At 43.7% G+C, this 20,092-nt stretch overlaps 1 protein-coding gene across 1 annotated transcript in view; it reads right to left on the bottom strand.

The window, feature by feature from the left end:
• Positions 1-20,092, bottom strand: part of CHL1 (cell adhesion molecule L1 like) — a 216,737-nt gene that overhangs the window by 113,375 nt on the left and 83,270 nt on the right. The window contains exon 2 of the mRNA XM_056852239.1: positions 5,866-6,048. Within this exon, the coding sequence (XP_056708217.1) occupies positions 5,866-5,956 (91 nt within the window). The 5' untranslated portion in view covers positions 5,957-6,048. The remainder of the gene's footprint in view (positions 1-5,865; positions 6,049-20,092) is intronic.

The following is a 20,092-nucleotide window of genomic DNA, read 5'->3' as shown; positions in this document are numbered from 1 at the left end:
TGATCAGACTCAGTCCCACTTAACTTCAATAACATCGATGTACCATGTGCTTTCCATCCATAACCTTGCCCCATCTTGTTTATAAGCTCCAATAACAGCAATTTACTATCAGCCAGTGAAAATTGTCTTTGATTATTTTGTCCAACTTGCCAAGAGAATATTAGCTGGTTTTTGTTGCTTCGTAAGAATCCGATGCAGGTGTGTCCCAACCACATGAGGTATATGAAAATGAAAACAAGGTCAAGAGGCATTGAGAATATACATTAGCTAGCTGGGAGTTTGGTTGCTTTTTAATGGGCTTTTACCTTTGATGTGGTTATGATTAATATGCATATTGCCATAAACTGTTTAAGACATTTATAATGGGCTTAGTCTTGAATAACTCAGCATAGTATTTTACTGTTCATTTGCTAGTTATTTTTGGCAGGCATTCAGGACTGAAGCTTGCTCAGTAAGGTCCATTTTTCCTTATTCCAATGCAAGACCTGACCATGCTGCTACTCTACTTCGCTTCTTTTTATTTCATGATGTGGCACCAGGAGTATTCCTTCCATTCTTGCTAGCTTTCCCATGTTGTATGGCCAAGCCACACTATCTTCTGTACACTAGCTGTACAGCTTAAGCATGATATGAAATGAAGCAGTATAAGGAAAAGCATCACTGGTGAAAAGAATATTCAGAGCCCCTTTGCAAGGCCAACAAACATCACATACATCCAGTCAAGGATGGAACCTTTGATTATTTGGATTGCCAATCGCCAGGTGCTACCTGGAGATTTCCTGCTATTACAACTGTTCTCCAGCCGATAGAGATCAATTCACCTGGAGAAAATGGCCATTTTGGCAATTGGACTCTATGGCATTGAAGTCCCTCCCCAAACCCCGCCCACCTCAGGCTCCACCCCAAAAACCTCCCACCAGTGGTGAAGAGGGACCTAGCAGCCCTAAGAACATGTCCTTTTTAAATGGAGTTAAGATATTCATGAAGTGTTTCAGATATTTTTGCTTTTAGGAATTACATGTTTAAATCAGATTCACATCTTGCAGACCACTAACTAATCATTCCATTTGAAATCTGGGAGGTTAAAAACAAAAAGATAAAGGATGATTGTGTGAAAATCAGAATGTATAAATTACAAAATGCTCCCCCTGCCCTACATACCTAATCACAGGCTAATGAAAAGGATTCTGTGCCTGTACGCTGTGAAGGGCAGGACTAAATTACTCAAGCTCTACATAAAATCACAATGTGAAATCACCCTAATAACAATATTAGTTGGGTGGGCTAGCGGCATTTGCATTAGGATTACACATTGGAGAAAAGTACCCAGTTTAGAGTTTCCATATTTCATGTGCTTAGACTCACACTTAGCATAGTATTTTTTATTATCTTCAAAAAACCACGTCTTGCTACTATGCCAAATGGGAGCAGGGATGAGGGCGGCTTGTGCTGTAGTGGTTAAGAGCAATGGACTCTAATCTGGAGAACCAGGTTCAATTCCCCACTCTTCCACATGAAGCCTGCTGGGTGACCTTGGGCCTAGGGTTGCCAGGTCCCTCTTTGCCACCAGTGGGAGGTTTTGGGGGTGGAGCCTGATGAGGGTGGGGTTTGGGGAGGGGAGGGACTTCAATGCCAGGTCCCCCTTCACCACCAGCAGGAGCGTCGTTGTGATGGGGCGGCGGGGGGGGGGGGGTTGTCGGTGCAATAACATCACTCCAGGTCTTACCCGGGAAGTGACAGGGAAACTCTAGCACATTTCTCAAAAAAAAACTTTATGGTTTCCACAGAGCTTTAGAGGACTGTGCTAGAGCGTCCTGTCACTTCCAGGGTAAAAACAGAAGTTATTTTAACAGAACATGGTGGTGTGTGACCAATGCAGCACTGAATAGGTGGCAGTTCCCACAAAAGCAAACTCATCTTAGGGAACTAAGGGATGGGAATTTAGGGTTTCAGGCCTTACATTTCCTCAGATTGGGCCTTACGGGGTGGGGAGCCACAGTGGCCAGGACAGCACAGCCGAGAAGCCTCCTCAGAGGCTTCCCTGCTGCCATGGAGGGGGGGAAAGCCTTTTTTCTGATATAAAAAGTGGGGGGGAAAAGGCTTTTTCCTCCCATAGGAGAAAATAGGCCTGGGCCTCCCAAAAAGGTGGTGCAGGATTGCCAGGATCCAGGAAGGCGCTCCCAGGGTGAAAGGGGTTTGGAAGCTGCCTAAAGACAGCTCCGCCCCTCAGAACACCCGTGGAATGCCTCCTGGGACACCGGCGTCTGAGGGCTGCACTGCTGCCGTGGTCCAAGGGGGCCAGCGTAAGTGGCCCCACGCCAGCATCTGTGCTACTTTGCATGGCACAAGTGGCACGGACACCAGTGTAGGGGTCTCACCGCCTCCTAAGGCGATTCAGCCTCCACCCTCAGGAATGGGCTATAAGTGGCTATGAAGAAAAAGGTGATTGGGTGCTTGTTGTGCCTCTATATACTCATCTGTATGCCTCATGTCAGATTCATGGGGGACTAGAGGGGAAGGGCTTGCGACAACTGACCTTCTCGGAGCAGTCTGGGGCTCAAAAATTATAAATTGGATAGCACTGGGTACCTGCTATGCCTCCTGTCTTCTTTTCCAGGTTATGCACTTGGTGACAGTCAGTAAGATAAAAAATATTGAATGGACCATAAAGGAGGCTTGAGCACTAAACATTCCCTTCCACCCCTGCTATTTTCCCCCCTTACAAGTTAGCTGCTTAGGGAGAGGGCCTATCATCAGTGAGAGCAGTCTAACAATAACATCAGTTGGCAAAATAATAAGTTATAAGTAACCCAATAAAATTAAAGGGTTAGGCATCATTAGTTCTGCTTTTTAACTTGGGCAATCACCTTTCCACAATCCCCCTCTCCCATCCGATCTCCCATCAAGTTACTCAGCTGGAAGCCATAGCTCAGTTTAGAGTTCATCCTTTACATGTGGGGGGTACCAGCTTGCGTTTGAGGCAAATATCTGTTGTCAAACCATGGGTAAGGAGGTTTCGGAAGCTGTCTGCCTGAAATCTTGGAGAGTAGCTGCCAGTCAAAGTGGTCTGTAACAGCATATGCATGAAACAGTGTTCTAAAGGAGTATCTAGCAGTTTGGTGCAGGGGGGAGAACCCCCGTTACAGAAGTTAAAAAAAGAGAGATAAAATTTTGCTTGATATTACTGTGAAAATACTGGAAGATCATGATGATGTTGGGTAGCCAGACACTTCTAATACTAAGCAAACCATCTATTAGATCAGGGATGGGGAACCTCAGGCCCGGGAGCCGTATATGGCTCCCGAGGACATTTTTTGTGGCCCTCAGGAGCTCCGGGGCCCTGCCGCGGAGGCGCAGTGCAGGGCAGCCCTCCCTGAGGGTGTTCCTGGGGCCACGGCTTGCAGGGGCACTGCGGCGCTCTTTGGACCTCCTCTCGCCAACTGACAGCTGTTAGTCGGCAAGAGGAGGGGGAGGGACGCTTCCCCCAAGGCTGCCCCGGCTCCCGAGGACATTTTTTGTGGCCCTCAGGAGCTCCGGGGCCCTGCCGCGGAGGCGCGGTGCAGGGCAGCCCTCCCTGAGGGTGTTCCTGGGGCCACGGCTTGCAGGGGCACTGCGGCGCTCTTTGGACCTCCTCTCGCCAACTGACAGCTGTTAGTCGGCAAGAGGAGGGGGAAGGACGCTTCCCCCAAGGCTGCCCCAAATCTGCAGCGTGCAGGAACGCCGGGGCACTCTGTAAGCCCCTCTCGCTGCCTGTCGGCTGTTGAGTAGCGAGGGGGGGGGAGAGGCCCGCAGCTCCCGACGGCAGAGCATGCGCGCAGGAGCCGATTGGGCTTCGGGGGGCCTTTTGTGGACTCTGTGGGGGGGAGGGCATGGAGCCTAGGGCCAGGTCGCATGGGGCCGGCGGGTGTGTGTGTGTGTGGGAAGGCTTTCCTCTTACTGTCTCTTTCTTTGTCTATCTCCCTCCATCCTTTTTTTTCTCCCCCTCTTTCCATTTCTTTCTCCCTCTCTCCCTTTTCCTCTTTCTCTGTTTTCCTTTCTTCCTTCCTCCCTTGCCAATCGACCGTGGGCTGGGCCCCCTGATGCCTCGTTTGCTCGGGCCCACCACTGGCTGCCCTCCCGCCCGGGAGGGGGGAGGACCGGGGGAGCGGGGGTGCCCTCCAGGCCTTCTCTGCGTGGTCTCCCCTGGGGTTGCCAACCTCCAAGTGGTGGCTGGAGACCTGGCAACCCTAGCCTCTCCCCTCCTCTGGGAGATCTACACCTGGTATGGCCCCCGAATGATGTTATAAATGTGCAAATGGCCCTTGGCAGGAAAAAGGTTCCCCACCCCTGTATTAGATGCTGTGGTCTGTACAGTCCAGATTTTGGTAGGACATTGGTTCTTGTAGGTTATCCGGGCTGTGTAACCGTGGTCTTGGAATTTTCTTTCCTGACGTTTCGCCAGCAACTGTGGCAGGCATCTTCAGAGTAGTAACACTGAAGGACAGTGTCTCTCAGTGTCAAGGGTGTAGGACCCTTGACACTGAGAGACACTGTCCTTCAGTGTTGCTACTCTGAAGATGCCTGCCACAGTTGCTGGCGAAACGTCAGGAAAGAAAATTCCAAGACCACGGTTACACAGCCCGGATAACCTACAAGAACCAATGAACTCTGACCGTGAAAGCCTTCGACAATATTTGGTAGGACAGTTTGGCCAGATTGCGAGACAAACATGTATGGAAAGCAGCTATTTTTTCCTACACTGGTTAGAGTATCCCCTAATGTAGCATTGAACTTTAAACTGCAGGTATAGCCCCTCACACTTTGTGAAATGGGTCCAACCACTGAGTGAGCACCACAGCGTATGGTTCAATTGATCTGGAGCTTGTGGGTTTGCTCATGGGACTAACTTGACCAGGTCACTAGGGCAAAGACCCCTCCCCCGGGACAGCCACAGCTCCCTAACCCAAGTCCTCATGACTCGCAGGAGAGACCTGGCATACTTCCCTCAATTATCAGTGGACTTTCAATGGGGAGGAGCTTGGCTCTGAGCCAGGGTGGAGTCATTTTGGGTGAGTGGTTGGAGTCAGCTACATGGTAGGGATACCACCAGAAGGATGCATATTTTCATGACTTCTATGGATGCTTTTTCATGGGACCCCTCAGAAATCAGGAAATCATTCTGCTTGAATATGTGAATGGCTAGTTTTTGCAAGATGAGTTGCTTTTTGAAGTGAATTACTCCTCCAAAGAGCAATCGCCTTTGATAAGCATGGGCACAGTATCATCATGATCTTCTGGCCACCCACACTTTAAAGACTTTGGTAAGGTCAACAAGAATCGGTCTAGAGCAGTTGCAATTTGTTCTAGGTTGAATTATTCAGAGATCTACTTTATAAAACAGATCACATACTTAATCATGACCAGAGGAGTACTTTTCTCATGGGAAAAGTGACAGAATTGCAATCAAACCTCTAGGGTGTTCTCATAAGTAATTTTATCTTCAGGTGTTATCTGGGCTAAATAATCAAACCGTTCCTGGGTTATATAATTTATATTTTCTACCGGTACTGGCCATGCTGCATTCCCATGAGATAATGGCATACAATGCGGTCTGCCTACATTTGAATATTAGAACATAGAAGACCCAAACACAGATTGTGGTATTTCGATGTAACCAAGAAGAGTAATTTCACTCAACTTTGTGCTAGTTACACATTTACTGGTCCAAGAGAGGAAAGCACACTTATATTTCCATCACTTATGAATTCCCAAAAGGCCGTACTAGAGCCAAAGAAACTTCAAAATAGTAAGTGCACATTGGCAGGATTTAATCTGTTCTCTGGCAGGAGGGGAAATCTCAACATTCAGTAAATAGCTACAACTTACCAGAAAGCGGAATTTCAATAGCTTCTGCCAAACTTAATACAAAGAGAAGCAGGCTCACAGCAATCCCTTTTGTGCTTAATGGCATCTCCATCTCGTTTTTGTAAACAGGGAGTCCAGCCAGACTGAAAGGTGTTTTGCGTTTCTCCTCTTCTTCACTTTAAAAGCAATCCTGAAGGACTGAACCTGGAAACAGAGCAGTGAACCACATAAATAAACTCAGGGCATTGGCTCAACTCTAATTATGTTAGGAAAATGGAAAATAAAGTCAACTTTTATAAGCTAAAGTATAAATCATACTAAACTCTCCATAGTAAATTGCTGCCCCCCCTTCAGATCCCCCTCTAAGAGTACAGAAAGGGTGAAAAACCTTCTCGAAATCAATTACATGACACAAATCTAATTACTGTTTCTGCTTGCATCCACAAGAAATGGCTAAAAATCTGCTGTGTTTGTAATAGTACTCTTCTTTATTTCCTTTTTTTCTTAAATAAACATAGGTTTTGGACATTAATTTGAGGGGGGGAATCTAAAGAAAGATATTTGGAACTTGAATGACCTTCTTCATAAATCTCACCTATCCTTTCTCTTTCATTTGTGCTCTTCATACAGGAAAGTTTACCCCCACTTGGTTCTTTAGCACAAACTACAGCTAGAACGATACATGCTGTGCTTTGTCCCTGACACCTTTACACCAATATGAAAAGTTTACATCCCTCAAGAGTCGAGGAGGAAAAGCCAAAATATCAGCAGGTGATCGACAGAAGAAATGTTAGAGCTCCAATCAGTCTCTAATTGTTCTCAACGCACAAGTTTTAAAATTACATCTCAAAACAAAATGCAAATGTACAGATAATATGACAGCATCTCAGTTGTCTCTCATTAAAACATTTGCCAGGATGAGAAAGTAAAGTTGTCTAACAGTGATTTTTTCATGCCAAAATGTATATTAATATTCACATTTCATAGCCGACAGTACTGCTAAAGAAGCATTGCTCAAGAACAAGGTAGGTACAAGTCACATGGCAACCAGTAGGTCAGGTGATCAGGTATATCCGAGAAAACAGTTTCTGTAGTGTAGTTTGGAAGCAGGAAAGAAGCAGACTTACCTTTTCCTCTCGTTCTAGAGAGACAAGGAAGCCAGCCAGCCAGCCAGCCAGCCAGCCAGCCAGCCAGCGACATTTATAAAACCCCAGAGGAAGAGCGAGAAACAGCTGGCTGACCAGCAATTATTGGGAGGGTGTTACAGGCCATTGGTTTATAACTGGTTAGAAATTATGGAGATCTCAGCAGCTTTTTGACTCAATGCCAGAATTAAATGAGTGAGGCTTTGACGGAATTTCATGTTCAAGGATTTTTTCCCCCTCTCCCTTCGCTTGTGGCGAAAATTTAAAAGTGAACAGAAATGGGGATTTTAACCAAAATAGACTCAAAACTTGATTGCAGTATGATCATACAGACAGAATTTTAAGCTTGGAATAAGGAGACCTCAGCTTAAAGCAGTGGGGTTCACAGATCCCCCAAACTTCTCTGTGATAGCCAAGGATATGAATTTTGCAACATAAATAAATAATTCTAACCATTACCTACTCATGAAATATGTCAGGTGCCCTTAGCCAAGATCACCTGGATTTCCATAGCTGGAAGGGGCTTCCATCCACGGAGAACTTCCTTCTTCCCCCTCTCACTTAAGCCCAAAATCGCCCCCCCCCCAAAAAAAATAATTAAAAAAATAAAAGATTGCTCCTGAGAAAAAGGGAACCTTTCAGAAACAGCTTGGATGGGAGTGAAATGTCTGCAATGGATAGGGGAAATCAGAAAAAAATGTCTCTGCCTTCCATTTGCACAAATCCCTGTGGTGGATCCAACACCCTCTCTGTTAGGGTTCCCAGATCCCCAGGAGATTTTTGGGGTGGAGCCTGAGGAGGACGGGGTTTGGAGAGGGGAGGGACTTCAATGCCATAGAGTCCAATTGCCAAAGCAGCCATTTTCTCCAGGTGAACTGATCTCTATCGGCTGGTAATCAGCTGTAATAGCAGGAGATCTCCAGCCACTACCTGGAGGTTGGGAACCCTACTTTCTGTATTGTGGGATGTATAAAATGGCATAGCCCCATGATAGTTCCTAGAGTGCCTCGGGGAAAGGACAGGATTCAAATGTGATTAATAAATCCCACATATTAAACGGAGGTGCAATAATGACAGCTCATGTGTCAGTCAGTAATTGTCCTTCAGTTTATCAGTCCGGCAGGCCTCTTTAAACCTTACCCTGAAAGCTTTTCTTTCTTTCTTTCTTTCTTTCTTTCTTTCTTTCTTTCTTTCTTTCTTTCTTTCTTTCTTTCTTTCTTTCTTTCTTTCTTTCTTTCTTTCTTTCTTTCTTTCTTTCTTTCTTTCAACATGCCTTTCAGTATTATTTTTAAAATCTGTTACATCCACTAATTGGTCTGGCACACAAGCTTCTGGGCTGATTCAAAACAGCCCCATCCACACTTAGTCTGAAACACAGCCATTACCCTCTTTCGAAAGCTTTATACAAAATTCCATCCAAATGGCAGGAAATTTAGCACAGCTCCCGGGATATGTTTCAACTCTGATTATCTTAGTGCTTAGAATAACTAAAAATAGAGGCATTGCATCAAGTGAAAGCAAAAGTGCACAACATTCTGTTCTCCTGCATAATACGGAAATGAGAAGAGTTGTGACATTTTTTTTTTTTTTTTTGCTATTTTAGTGGCATTTTAAATGAGCCCTTGGTCGCATGTAATTTACCTCAAGTGTTATTTTGATCTTCGGTGAGCGAACTCAGAGTTTTAAAGCTGTATAAGAGAATATAAAATAGTGGTCTCCCCCCCCCCCAAGAAAAGAATATACACTTCTATTTGCCTATATGGTGGAAGACGGAATATGAAGCAGCCATTTGATCATGCATTTGAATCATATAGCCATGCCATATTTCAAACAGTCACGGGATTGAATCATATATTCTGTTCCTGTTTGTAAAAGACATTTCTGCTCATGAAAAAGAGGAGGGCGATGCCCCTTCCCATTCTGTTCCTGGAAAGTCAGTGATCGGGGGAAGGACTGAGGGGGACAGGCAGAGAAGAGTGTAGCAAAGAAAGGGTAAGGAAAGCTGTTCTTCATCTTTGACAGCTCTGCTTGGGCCAGATAGGATCCAAACCATGGCAATTATGACATCAGGACCTAGGGTTGCCAGGTTCCTTTTCGCAATCGGTGGGAGGTTTTTGGGGTGGAGCCTGAGGAGGGTGGGGTTTGAGGAGGGGAGGGACTTCAATGCCATAGAGTCCAATTGCCAGAGCAGCCATTTTCTCCAGGTGAACTGATCTCTATCGGCTGGAGATCAGTTGTAATAGCAGGAGATCTCCAGCTAGCACCTGGTAGTTGGCAACCCTATCAGGACCTCAGAAGATTCCTGTAGAAATTTGCTCTTGTTCAAAGCATGTTTGGTGAGTATTTTGTGTAGAGTTACATAAAGCTGTTTCTTTCAGCTTATATGTTCAGCTTTCATTATAGTTAGTGTCCCAAATATAGCAATTCCCTACCTATCTTTCTCACATTGTTTGTTTACACATTTTTGCTCTGTTTCCCCCCTATGCATTGTATTATTCTCTGCTTTTATCATCTGCCCTGGTCTGTTCCTCTCCCTCTTTCTCGGGATACTTTGATATAGGTAGAAACAATTTGCTTCTGTAACTTTCCACTGAGGATTTGCTGGGAGAATGGTGGAAACATCAATGACTGCTCAACAGAGCAGATTCCTTTTTATTCCGCCGCTTCTGCTTTTTTACAATGAATTACAATCGGCCAACAGAGGGAAGCCTCAGAAAGGTCACTCATCTTTAGAACTTCATCCCAAGGGAACAAATTCTCGTGCAATGACAGGATCCTGGAAAGTAAAGAACCAGCATCATATGGATCTGGTGATGTCTCCTACACAGCCTAGCTCAGGCAAAAAATCTGTGGCTGTCTTAGCCACGCTAACAAAAATCACCCATGAGAACTCATGTCTGCAAATGGCATGCCAAAATGTGCAGAACCACTAAAGAAAGGAAACATGCAAAGGGACTCAAAAGTGATCCAAGTTTAAGGGCAAGTCAAATCCTTAATGGATTAACTGTGCCATCCTTAAGAGCATTAAACCCTTCGGCCTAAGTCACTCTGTTTAGGATTGCGCTGCAAACCAGCAGAAGGTTATATTTCCATGAAACATTTCTTCTTCCCTAGAAAAATAACAGTGTTAAAGAAAGCAAGTTATTCTGCCTCTTTATTCCCCCCTTTCCCTCTTATTGATTTCTCTTGACGGACATTCTTCCTTATCCAAGCTGCCCATGTCATACAAGACAACTGCATGCACACACTTGTCAGACATTTTTCTTTGATGTATACTGTAATTTTGGGGAGGTTCATATTGGATAGGCATTTGGATATATACTGTTATTACAGGAAAGTAAGCTGCAACAAGTGTTTAAAACATATAAAATACATATCAGCATGAATATAATCGAGATAAATGAGGTCTGTAGAAAAGAAATTCACAGCACAATATGCAATGGATCTTTCAACATATCAAACCTATAGAATAAGCACAGAATGGAACAAATGACTGCTTTTCTGAAGGCAACATTTAAAGCAGATAATTTGACTTCACTGCAGATAATTACCCATAACTCCTGCCTACAATTCATTATTTCCTGTACCCTTTCATTAACAGTAAATACTGATTGCTTTAAGACAGCTCATTTGTTTATTTAATGGGATGCCCTTTACCTGCAGCCTGCCAATATTGCAATATATACCAGTTCTATCAAGGAGCCATGTCGTTTTTGTTTTCTGTGTTGCACGTCACCTTTTCCTGGAGCATGTGCTAATATTGGAGAACCAAATACTGGAGAACCAAAGAAGACAGAAAATATCAAATTTCCATTTATCTCCTAAAGCCCCTGTGCCATTTTCAGTACATGTGATTGCAGTATTAAAAATAGCTCATAAATTCCAGCAGTCTGATAATGCAAAATCTCAGATAGATTTCTGCTGCTAAGCCATTTCTAAGCCACTTCCCTTTTTCCTTATTCCCAACCTTCTATTAAAAACAACAACTCAAAGCTAGATTTTGTAAGTTTTTCTTACAGTGCAGCAAATAGAAATGCAACAAATGGATCTCCACAGACTTGGCAATAACCTTTTCTTTAGCTAAATTCAGAGGTAATTTACCAGTGATTTGTATGCTGCGGCATTGTTAGAGGAAAAATAACTGGCAATTAGAAATCAGATGTCCAAGGCTATCCCCAATGATCAACTATCAGGATAAACCTTTCAAGACAATGTCTCATTTCTGGAATTAACTGTGTGAGTTATTTCACTATGCAATATGTAGAAAGACCTGAGTGCAGTTCTGCATACACATCAGTAACATTTATTCATTGCTACAATGTGCTGACATGACAAGAGCCAGAATCTAACATCACTCGAGTAAGCATCAGCTCAAGAGCAGATGGCCAGTGCTGCACCTCCCCAATGGATTATCCTGACAGCAGGAAAAGAATACAGGGTTTTCTGGAGAAATACCTGTGCTACCAGACCTTGTCCAGGAGAAAAGTATCTGTTAACTGAAATCCCTTGGAAGTAGGCCCTTCTATAGTCTTTTATGCATGGCTGCCTCACTTGCCACCACTCCTCTGACTACGTTGGGTCTTTTTTGATTATGCATGCCGTTTCTGACCATCAGAGGCCGACTCGCTATCCCGCTGCATTTCCCCATGTTTTGCCTGCATTTTCAAATTCGAAATAAAACAGATCCCTGAAAATGTGGGCAAAATGAAGGGAAACGCAGGGGGAGAGCGAGGTGACCTCTGACGGGCAGAAACGACATGTATAATCAAAACAAAGACCTGACGTCATCGGAGGGGAAACAGCCATGCATAAAAGGCCTATATCCCTGCTTCAGTGCAAGCCCAGAAGAGCAACACTGTGCCTTATCAAAACTGCTGATTGAACTTCCAGTTCTAAGCAGGTTGTTCAATTATTGTGTTTTAAACTATTTCACATATGGCTCTGCAAAGGCTTGTCCCTTTGAAAACAGATCTTAGGTAACAGCACCTTCCTTTACTGCTGTGATCTCTAGGAGCTTTTCTTCATGGAACCTAGGGCCCCCATTGCAAGTGACATTGTGAAGGAAGATATAAATTAACACATAATAATCTAGAGCAAAAGTGAATGAGGGCCAAAACAGCATGATAAAGATCATGGATCTCTATTTGTTTCTCAAGGACAAATTGCCTCCCCTTCTCTTTAATGTGGGAATAACAACATGAATGGAGGGTTAGTTATGCAACTGTTGGGAGTTTAAGTAATCTCTCCCTTACCTGCATGACCCCAATCCAAATAAGGGCTACATGCATTTGTAATTTGCCTTTTACAGACAAATGGAGATACACAGTCTCCATCACATCCCTTGTGGTCCTTATACAAAAAGGGAACAAATAGAATCAGTTACTACATTAGTCGGTCATCCTGAATTCAAAGTACATTCTTTTCCTTGGAAAAGCATTATGTTCCCTAGAGTCTGTGTTTCCCTTGGATTTTGGGCATTTGCCACCAAGTTCGTCATTCACAGTCCTGAAGCTGGAAAATTGCAGGTACAGGGAGTAATTTAGTTGACTTTCTTGGAATGTAATAGGATGTCCATAGGAACACATAGGAACACTGCCTTATACTGAATCAGACCCCTGATCCATCAAAGTCAGTATTGTCAAGATTAACCCATCCCCTTAAGAAAATTCCTATAGATGATTACAAAAGGAAATGGCAACTATTCTTTGATAGACATCCATGAGTGAACTAACTTTTGTCACTCTTAAATTGATACATGAAGGATGATATGTATTATAATAGTACATGAGAGATGGTAATGAGTTTATAAGACCAAGACAGGGAGTTGAGAAAAGCTTAATTCTCATCAAAGTGAAAATCAAATGATACATCATACATTTTTGTATTCAGAGTGTTAACTAGGTAATTTTGTATAACTAGATAAGCTAGCAGAAGGTGTTAGAAATTTGGATAAAAGCAATAGTTTGTTTAGATATTATGTAGCTTATTAGGTCATAATATTGCGAGCTAGGGAAGTATTGTACACTAGAAGTTACCAGTACTACTATATTCTTGATGTCACACTAGGGCTGTTGATTCGGTTCGTCCGAACAAAAAAAACAGCCAAATTTTCTGCAATTCGGGGGTTTTCAGTTCGGATGGAACCGAACTGAAAAAAGGCGGGAAAACGACGCCCCGAATTCAGCAAATTCAGGGCGATCGACGAATAAATTCAGCAGGTTCGGCATTCCCGAACCTGCCTTTTCCTGCCTTTAAAGACCCACCACCCACTTTCCCGGGACTCCCGGGAAACCGGGCGGGGGGGTCTTTAAACTCCCCACTTAGGCTCCAGGGACTCTTGCCTTCCAGCAAGGCGCTTTAAACAGATCTGCGCCTTCCAGCTGGGAGGCGCAGATCTGTACCCCCCCGCGCGCGCCTTCACGGGGCTTCCCTGAAGGCACGTGGGGGGTGCTTTAAAAGATCTGCGCCTTCCAGCTGGAATGCGCAGATCTATTTAAAGAGCCCCCCGCGCGCCTTCATGGAAGCCCTGTGAAGGCCCGCGGGGGGGGCTCTTTAAAGACCCCCGCCCCCTTCCCAACTCTCGGTTTGAAGTGGTGGGCGCTGCCTGGGCAGGCGGTGCCCAGCACTTCAAAGACCTGGCCGAATTTTCCCCCAAACTCCGGATCTCGCACCGAATTTCACGGATCCGAAGCGGGGGAGTTTGGACTTCGGCACGTCCCGAATTAAAAAGGGCCGAATTTTACCGAAGCTGAACTTTACCGATTTTTTTTCCCAACAACCCTATGTCACACAGAATTTATAAGATGGCAGTTATGGTGGCAAATAATTATGGGCTGGGATTGGACACGGATGTACTATGTGAAATACCCTTTTGTTTTTCCCTTTTCCTTTTTTTCCTTTTTGTACCCTTTATTGAAAAAAAACAATAAAAAATGTTTTTAAGTTAGTATTGTCCACTCAGACTGGCAGCAGCTCTCCAGAGTCTTACGCAGGGGTCTTTCACATCAACTACCTGCTTAGTCCCTTTAACTGGAGATGCTGGGGATTGAACCTGGAACCTTCTGCATGCCAAGCAGATGCTCTACCACTGAGCCACAGCCCCTCCCCTGCTGAAGGTGCTTCATACTGAGTCAAGGTCTGTATGGTTTACTATGTCTAGCAGTTAGTTTCCAGAGTCTCGGGTAGAGGGCTTTCACATCACCTACTACCTGATTCTTTCAATTGAAGGTGTCAGACACTGAATCTGTGACCTTCTCCATGAAAATCAGATGCTCTATCACTGAGCCATAGACCCACTATTGGCCCCAACTTGGTCTGTTGCAGATCAGGTAATTATTTACATTTTCTGAGGAGCTGTGATAATTTTAGCATGGTTATAATTTGCTGTATTTTCCTGGGATTTTTGACTCTTTTTTTGTAATTTGATGAATTTTTTATTTATTTATTATTTTCTTACTTTATTGTTTTTAAAAAAGGTTATGCATTCTTTTTTATGATATGTGGTATACTTGCTGACATTTAGTTAGCAAACTTGTCAACACTGTCCTAGTTTATTTTATTGTTATTTTTTGCTTGAAATAGACAGACTGATACTTTTAAAAGACAGATTTTAGTCCACAGGAAACTGAAATTCAAACTGTGTGGCCCATGTGATGTGCTATCATCTACATAGTCATTCACTTCCATTGTATGTAGTACATGTGGACCAGGACATTCCAACAGGATTTGTGAATTGTCTTTTTCTCCCTTCCCCTCTGACATCTTCCCCTTATTGACAGTTCTTTTGATTCCCAAGTGGGATGAGAACATAAAAATCTAGCCTGCCATAGGGGGTACACATCGAAGGGTAAAACCAAAACAAATTTAGATTATAACCTGATAAATTGTAGCCTATGAATATGCTGGTCAACAAGGCACACAATATCTTAATAAACGAGGCCATATGATTTAAATAACCTCCTAAAGTATAGTTAGTGAATCTCAGGATTTCATTTTCACAGAGGACACACTGAAAAAAGCTGTTCACCTTTCATAGCTGTGCACGCCAACACTTTTGGAACAAAATGCTAGAAATAATCACCTCCTTCTCCCGATCTATTTACATTGATTGAACATTAATATCATCACATGGTTCTCTACCAGTGGCATTCCTACACTATCCCTACCCACAGCTGTCTTTTAACTTTCACTAATCTTTCACACAAAATGGTTGGCTTCCTGCCAGTCATTGCAGCCTCAGGTCTTTGTTAATTTTTCCAAGTTTCTTGCTTGGAGTTACCTTTAAACTGATATGCAGGAAACAGATAAACAACCGGGGGTGCATGATGATGAATCAAGTAAGATCCCTAGTGTATTGACAAGTTATTAATCTAACATAGGGACAGTTTAATGTTCTTTCACGGAAGGTCTAAACAATTCAATCTATCATGCATTTATATGTGTACCTTAGGTACAATTCACTCATTCATAGAGTACTGCTGGAAATATGAATAATTTCACAAATAGAAGACCCAGAGGCGTAGCTTTCAGATGCTTCAATAAGGCATGAGGGCACTGTTCTCAAAGTGAGATGGATCTTCTTAAAGAAATACTGACAATGTGCCTTGCCATTTTGAGTCCCTCACACATCCTTTCCAGTACACATGTCTTGACTGAATTAGGATCAAGTCGACAATCCTATTGATCACCTATTCAATGCAACTCAGAAGACTGACAGTCTCGTCTTTTTTGTTAGCATCAATGATATGTCCAGCTGGAGTCTCATGTCTACCTTTTGATAGGACATCTGGCTTCTTGTTACAACTGGCACATAGGGCAATGCATGACTTAACCACCAGGATGTTTATAATCTTGAACTTTCCCCCGTGCTCATGATACATCTGACATATAGAAACCACTTAAGGTTTACTTGGTGGCAACTGTCTCCACATGTTCAGGTGATTGGGATTTGTTAAATGGATTATGCAGTTTCCTCCACAGCACTGCAGAGTTCTTTTTAAAAAATGTGATGGTTTGGGGGGGGGGGAATGCCCAGTCAGCCTCAGGAGCTGTTGTGCAGCAACAGCTTGATGTATAGAGGCAGCTGCCATGGGGAGCCATTTAAGGCGTTTTCCACATGATGGCTGGCTTTTGTGCACTGGCACCAATTTTATGTCTTTAAATATTTGAATATTTAAATCATGTATTGGCTTGAGTGCCAACCCTACTGAGAAGCCAGATGTCCTATCAAAGAACAACTTGTCTCACTTGCCTTTTTTTTTGCTCAAGTAAACCTGAGACCAGGTGGCCAAATTGGTTTTTAGACTGTATTATAAGTCATTGACACTTTTAAATTGAATAATTAAAATCAATAAATCATGGGCCTATGAGCTAATGTGTTTGCTTTCTCAATTTGTCCCCAGTGATTAAAAATGTATATTTTATCTTCAATTTCATCAGTTTAATAGGCCTTTCCTTTTTAAACTGTGGCTTTAATCCAATGGTTTCATTCTACTAAGTGCAGATTTTCTGTAGAAGGAAGATTCCATTGGAGGAAGGCATCCTTCTTCCAACAGGAAAAATCTTTGAATGGCGAATTCCTCACTTTGCAGAAGGGAACCAGTGGATCTAACCAATGCTCCTGTACAGTGATTTTCTATCTAATATTAGAGCTTACTTAAAATATGTATCTATTTTGGATGGCAGAGCACTCTGACAACATGGATAATTCACATTCTGTCATTCTGTCTGGACTCATGGCAAAAAAGCCCTTGAAAGATTTCATCAGGCTTTCAACGACTTCCACCCCATCATCAATCTAACTATGAATTACTCCGAACAAGAAATCAACTTCCTAGACACCACAGTACGGATCCATGGGGCACACACAAGCACCACATTGTACCGGAAACCGACGGATCGGCAAACGTATCTACATGCGTCCAGCCACCACCCAACCATATCAGACAATCCACTGTCTATAGCCAAGCCCTACGCTATAGTCGCATCTGCTCCAATCCTTCAGACAGAGATACACACTTGAGAGACCTACAGCAAACATTTTTGCAACTGCAATATCCTGCTGATATGGTGAGAAAGATGATTGAGAAGGCCAGAATTATACCCAGGCACAACTTACTACAAGATAAGCCCAGAGAGAATGACAACAGAACACCTCTGGTTGTCACTTATAGCTCCCAACTAAAACCAGTCCAACGTATTATTAAGGACCTACAACCAATGCTGGGTTGTGACACTTCCCTCGCTAAAGCACTGGGGGGCGGGGGGGGGGCGTCACTTTCTTGCTTATAGACAGCCGGCTAACCCAGGGATCGACAAACTCATTAGTCAAAAGAGCCAAATATCAACAGTACAACGATTAAGATTTCTTTTGAGAGCCAAATTTCTTAAACTTAAACTATATAGGTAGGTACACTGTTTATTAACTTAATAAACTTTAATTAAAGTTTTAAGTCTTAATTAAACTATAGGTACACTGAATAAAACTTGATATCATACTTAATAGTGATCTTATTTATTGATAAAAATTAAATTGTAAGTCCCTGCCATTTCCCCCTCCCCGTCCGGAGTCCTCGTCTGGAGGCCTGGTCTACCGCCATAAAAGCCTGTTGGTAGACCTTGCCTCTGGCTGAGTCCCATTGGGAGGCCAGGTCTACCCATTGGCTTTCTTGGCAGTAGACCTGGCCTCCGGAGGCCCATAGAAGCCAATTGGTAGACCTGGCCTCTGAAGGGGGACTTTTCCCCCTTTTCGGAGTCCAGGTCTACCGCCAAGAAAGCCGGTGGGTAGACATGGCCTCCCAATGGGACTCAGCCGGAGGCCAGGTCTACCAAAGGAAGCCTGCCCCGCCCAACAGCTGACGGGCGGGGGGGCAGGAACCGCTGAGCCGCCCGCCCAGCAATCACGCGGCTAGAGGAGAGGGGAGGCTTTAGCCTGCCAACCATTGAGGGCAAGGGAAAGGGGACCTGGCCATTCTCCATGGCTTTAGCCTCCCAACCATTGAGGGCAAGGGAAAGGGGGACCTGGCCATTCTCCACGGCGTGTGGGGGGGAGAGACAGCGCGCCCGCTCGCCTGCTCTCTCTCTCTCTCTCTCTCTCTCTCTCTCTCTCTCTCTCTCTCAGGCGTGCCGGCTCCGCAGCCCGGCTGCCGGCGCGAGCGGGTGTGAGAGCAGGGGCTCCGAACCAAGTTCAGAGAGCCGCACTCAACGGGCCAAAGAGCCGCATGCGGCTCGGGAGCCGCAGTTTGCAGACCCCTGGGCTAACCTAAAACAACTTCTCACCCATGATGATAAACTACTTAACAGGAACATGGACTCTGGCACCAAGTCCTGCAACAAACCAAGGTGCCAACTTTGCCCTCATATAGATTCTAGGCACATCATCTCTGGACCCACCAATGTCAGCCATACTATCTCAGGTTCATACTCCTGCTCATCTTCTAATGTGATTTATGCCATCACATGCCAGCAATGCCCTTTCACAATCTACATTGGACAAACAGGTCAGTCTCTTAGACAAAGATTAAATGGACATAAGTCTGACATCAGAAACCACAATATTCAAAAACCAGTGGGAGAACATTTCAACCTTCCAGGACATTCTGTTGGAGATTTAAGAGTAGCAGTTCTCTTACAAAGGAATTTCAAAGGGAGATTGGAAAGAGAAACTGCTGAATTATAGTTGATATTCAAACTAAAGTCAATGCATTTACCTGTGCTGAATAAAGACCTTGCATTCATGGCTCATTACCAATGCTGATTTCTCCACACCCATCTCTCCCCTGGACATCACAGACTCTTCTGCATACCACACCTAATCCCATCACGCCTGCTATTCACATTTACATACTGTTAACATTTACATACTAATGCTTGTCTGAATTCACTCTCCTCTACTTAAAGACAGATGGATTCACATTCTAGCTGTATCTGAAGAAGTGAGCTGTGGCTCACGAAAGTTCATACCCTACCAGAAAATATTTTTGTTAGTCTTTAAGGTGCTACTGGACTCTTGCCCTTTTCTACTAACATGGATAATGTACACTGAACTTCCAGATTTTGAACACTGCAGTATTTGAGGAGAAGAATGTGCCAATGAATAACATCTAAATGTGACAGTGAGCATTCTGTGATATATATGCAATTGCACATTTTGAAACAATTAGTTCACAAAATCATTCTGTCCAACCACAATGAAATGACATTTGGCTTCCCATCAACTATAAAGCCATGTCTACTTAACCACACAACAAGTAATCTCTTTTCTTCTAGCAGTCATTAGAAAATATAGAAATGGATTTGTTCTTTATCTCTACCAGCCCACACAAGGCTGAAGTAGGCTATCACTACTCCCAATATGCAGCATCACAATTCTAAGGACGGCTTTGTCTGTAAATAATTACTTAGTGTGGAGCAAAGAAGCTGGGTCTCAAAGCAGGATTTTATGTTTTACACCAGGTCAAATGTCTGCAGTGGGTTGGGGGAGCATTAGATAAATATGGATTAGATAGAGTGGCATGGCATGTCATTGTAGAAAATTATGGCCCTAGAAATGTCTGTTCGGTCTTTTCAAGAGATCTTGATGACATCAGTGGCACTCGCTGTTAATTGTGTCAACTGAACTTTAGCAGGGGGGTTACGTACAAAATTCTGTCTAAGGTCGTAAGCCTGAAGGCAAGCTATTTTACCTCCCATGCTGCCTGCTGTTTTCCCACTGATTCTCACTCTCATCTCAACACAGTTCCCCGCAGCCATCGCTTCAGTTCTTCCAGCCTTAACTCTCACTGAGGAACAACCAACCCCACTGATTATGCTGCTCTTTTGTTATCATCCTGGGCCTCACCCTCAAAATATGGGGGGAGGATATGGGCTCACTAATGATTGTTTCCTTGATCAGGAAGAAGAAGAAGAAGAAGAAGAAGAAGAAGAAGAAGAAGAAGAAGAAGAAGAAGAAGAAGAAGAAGAGTTGGTTTTTATATGCTGACTTTCTCTACCTTTTTAAAAGAGAATCAAACCAGTTTATAATCTTTTTCCCTTCCTTTCCCCACAATAGACAACGTGTGAGGTAGGTAAGGCTGAAAGTTTGAAAAGAACTGTGACTAGTTCCA

This window comes from Euleptes europaea, chromosome 1 (assembly GCF_029931775.1).
Source record: "Euleptes europaea isolate rEulEur1 chromosome 1, rEulEur1.hap1, whole genome shotgun sequence".
In the NCBI taxonomy this organism is placed as follows: domain Eukaryota; kingdom Metazoa; phylum Chordata; class Lepidosauria; order Squamata; family Sphaerodactylidae; genus Euleptes; species Euleptes europaea.
Note: the sequence above shows the minus strand (reverse complement) of the source record. Positions and strands in the feature narration are given on the sequence as shown.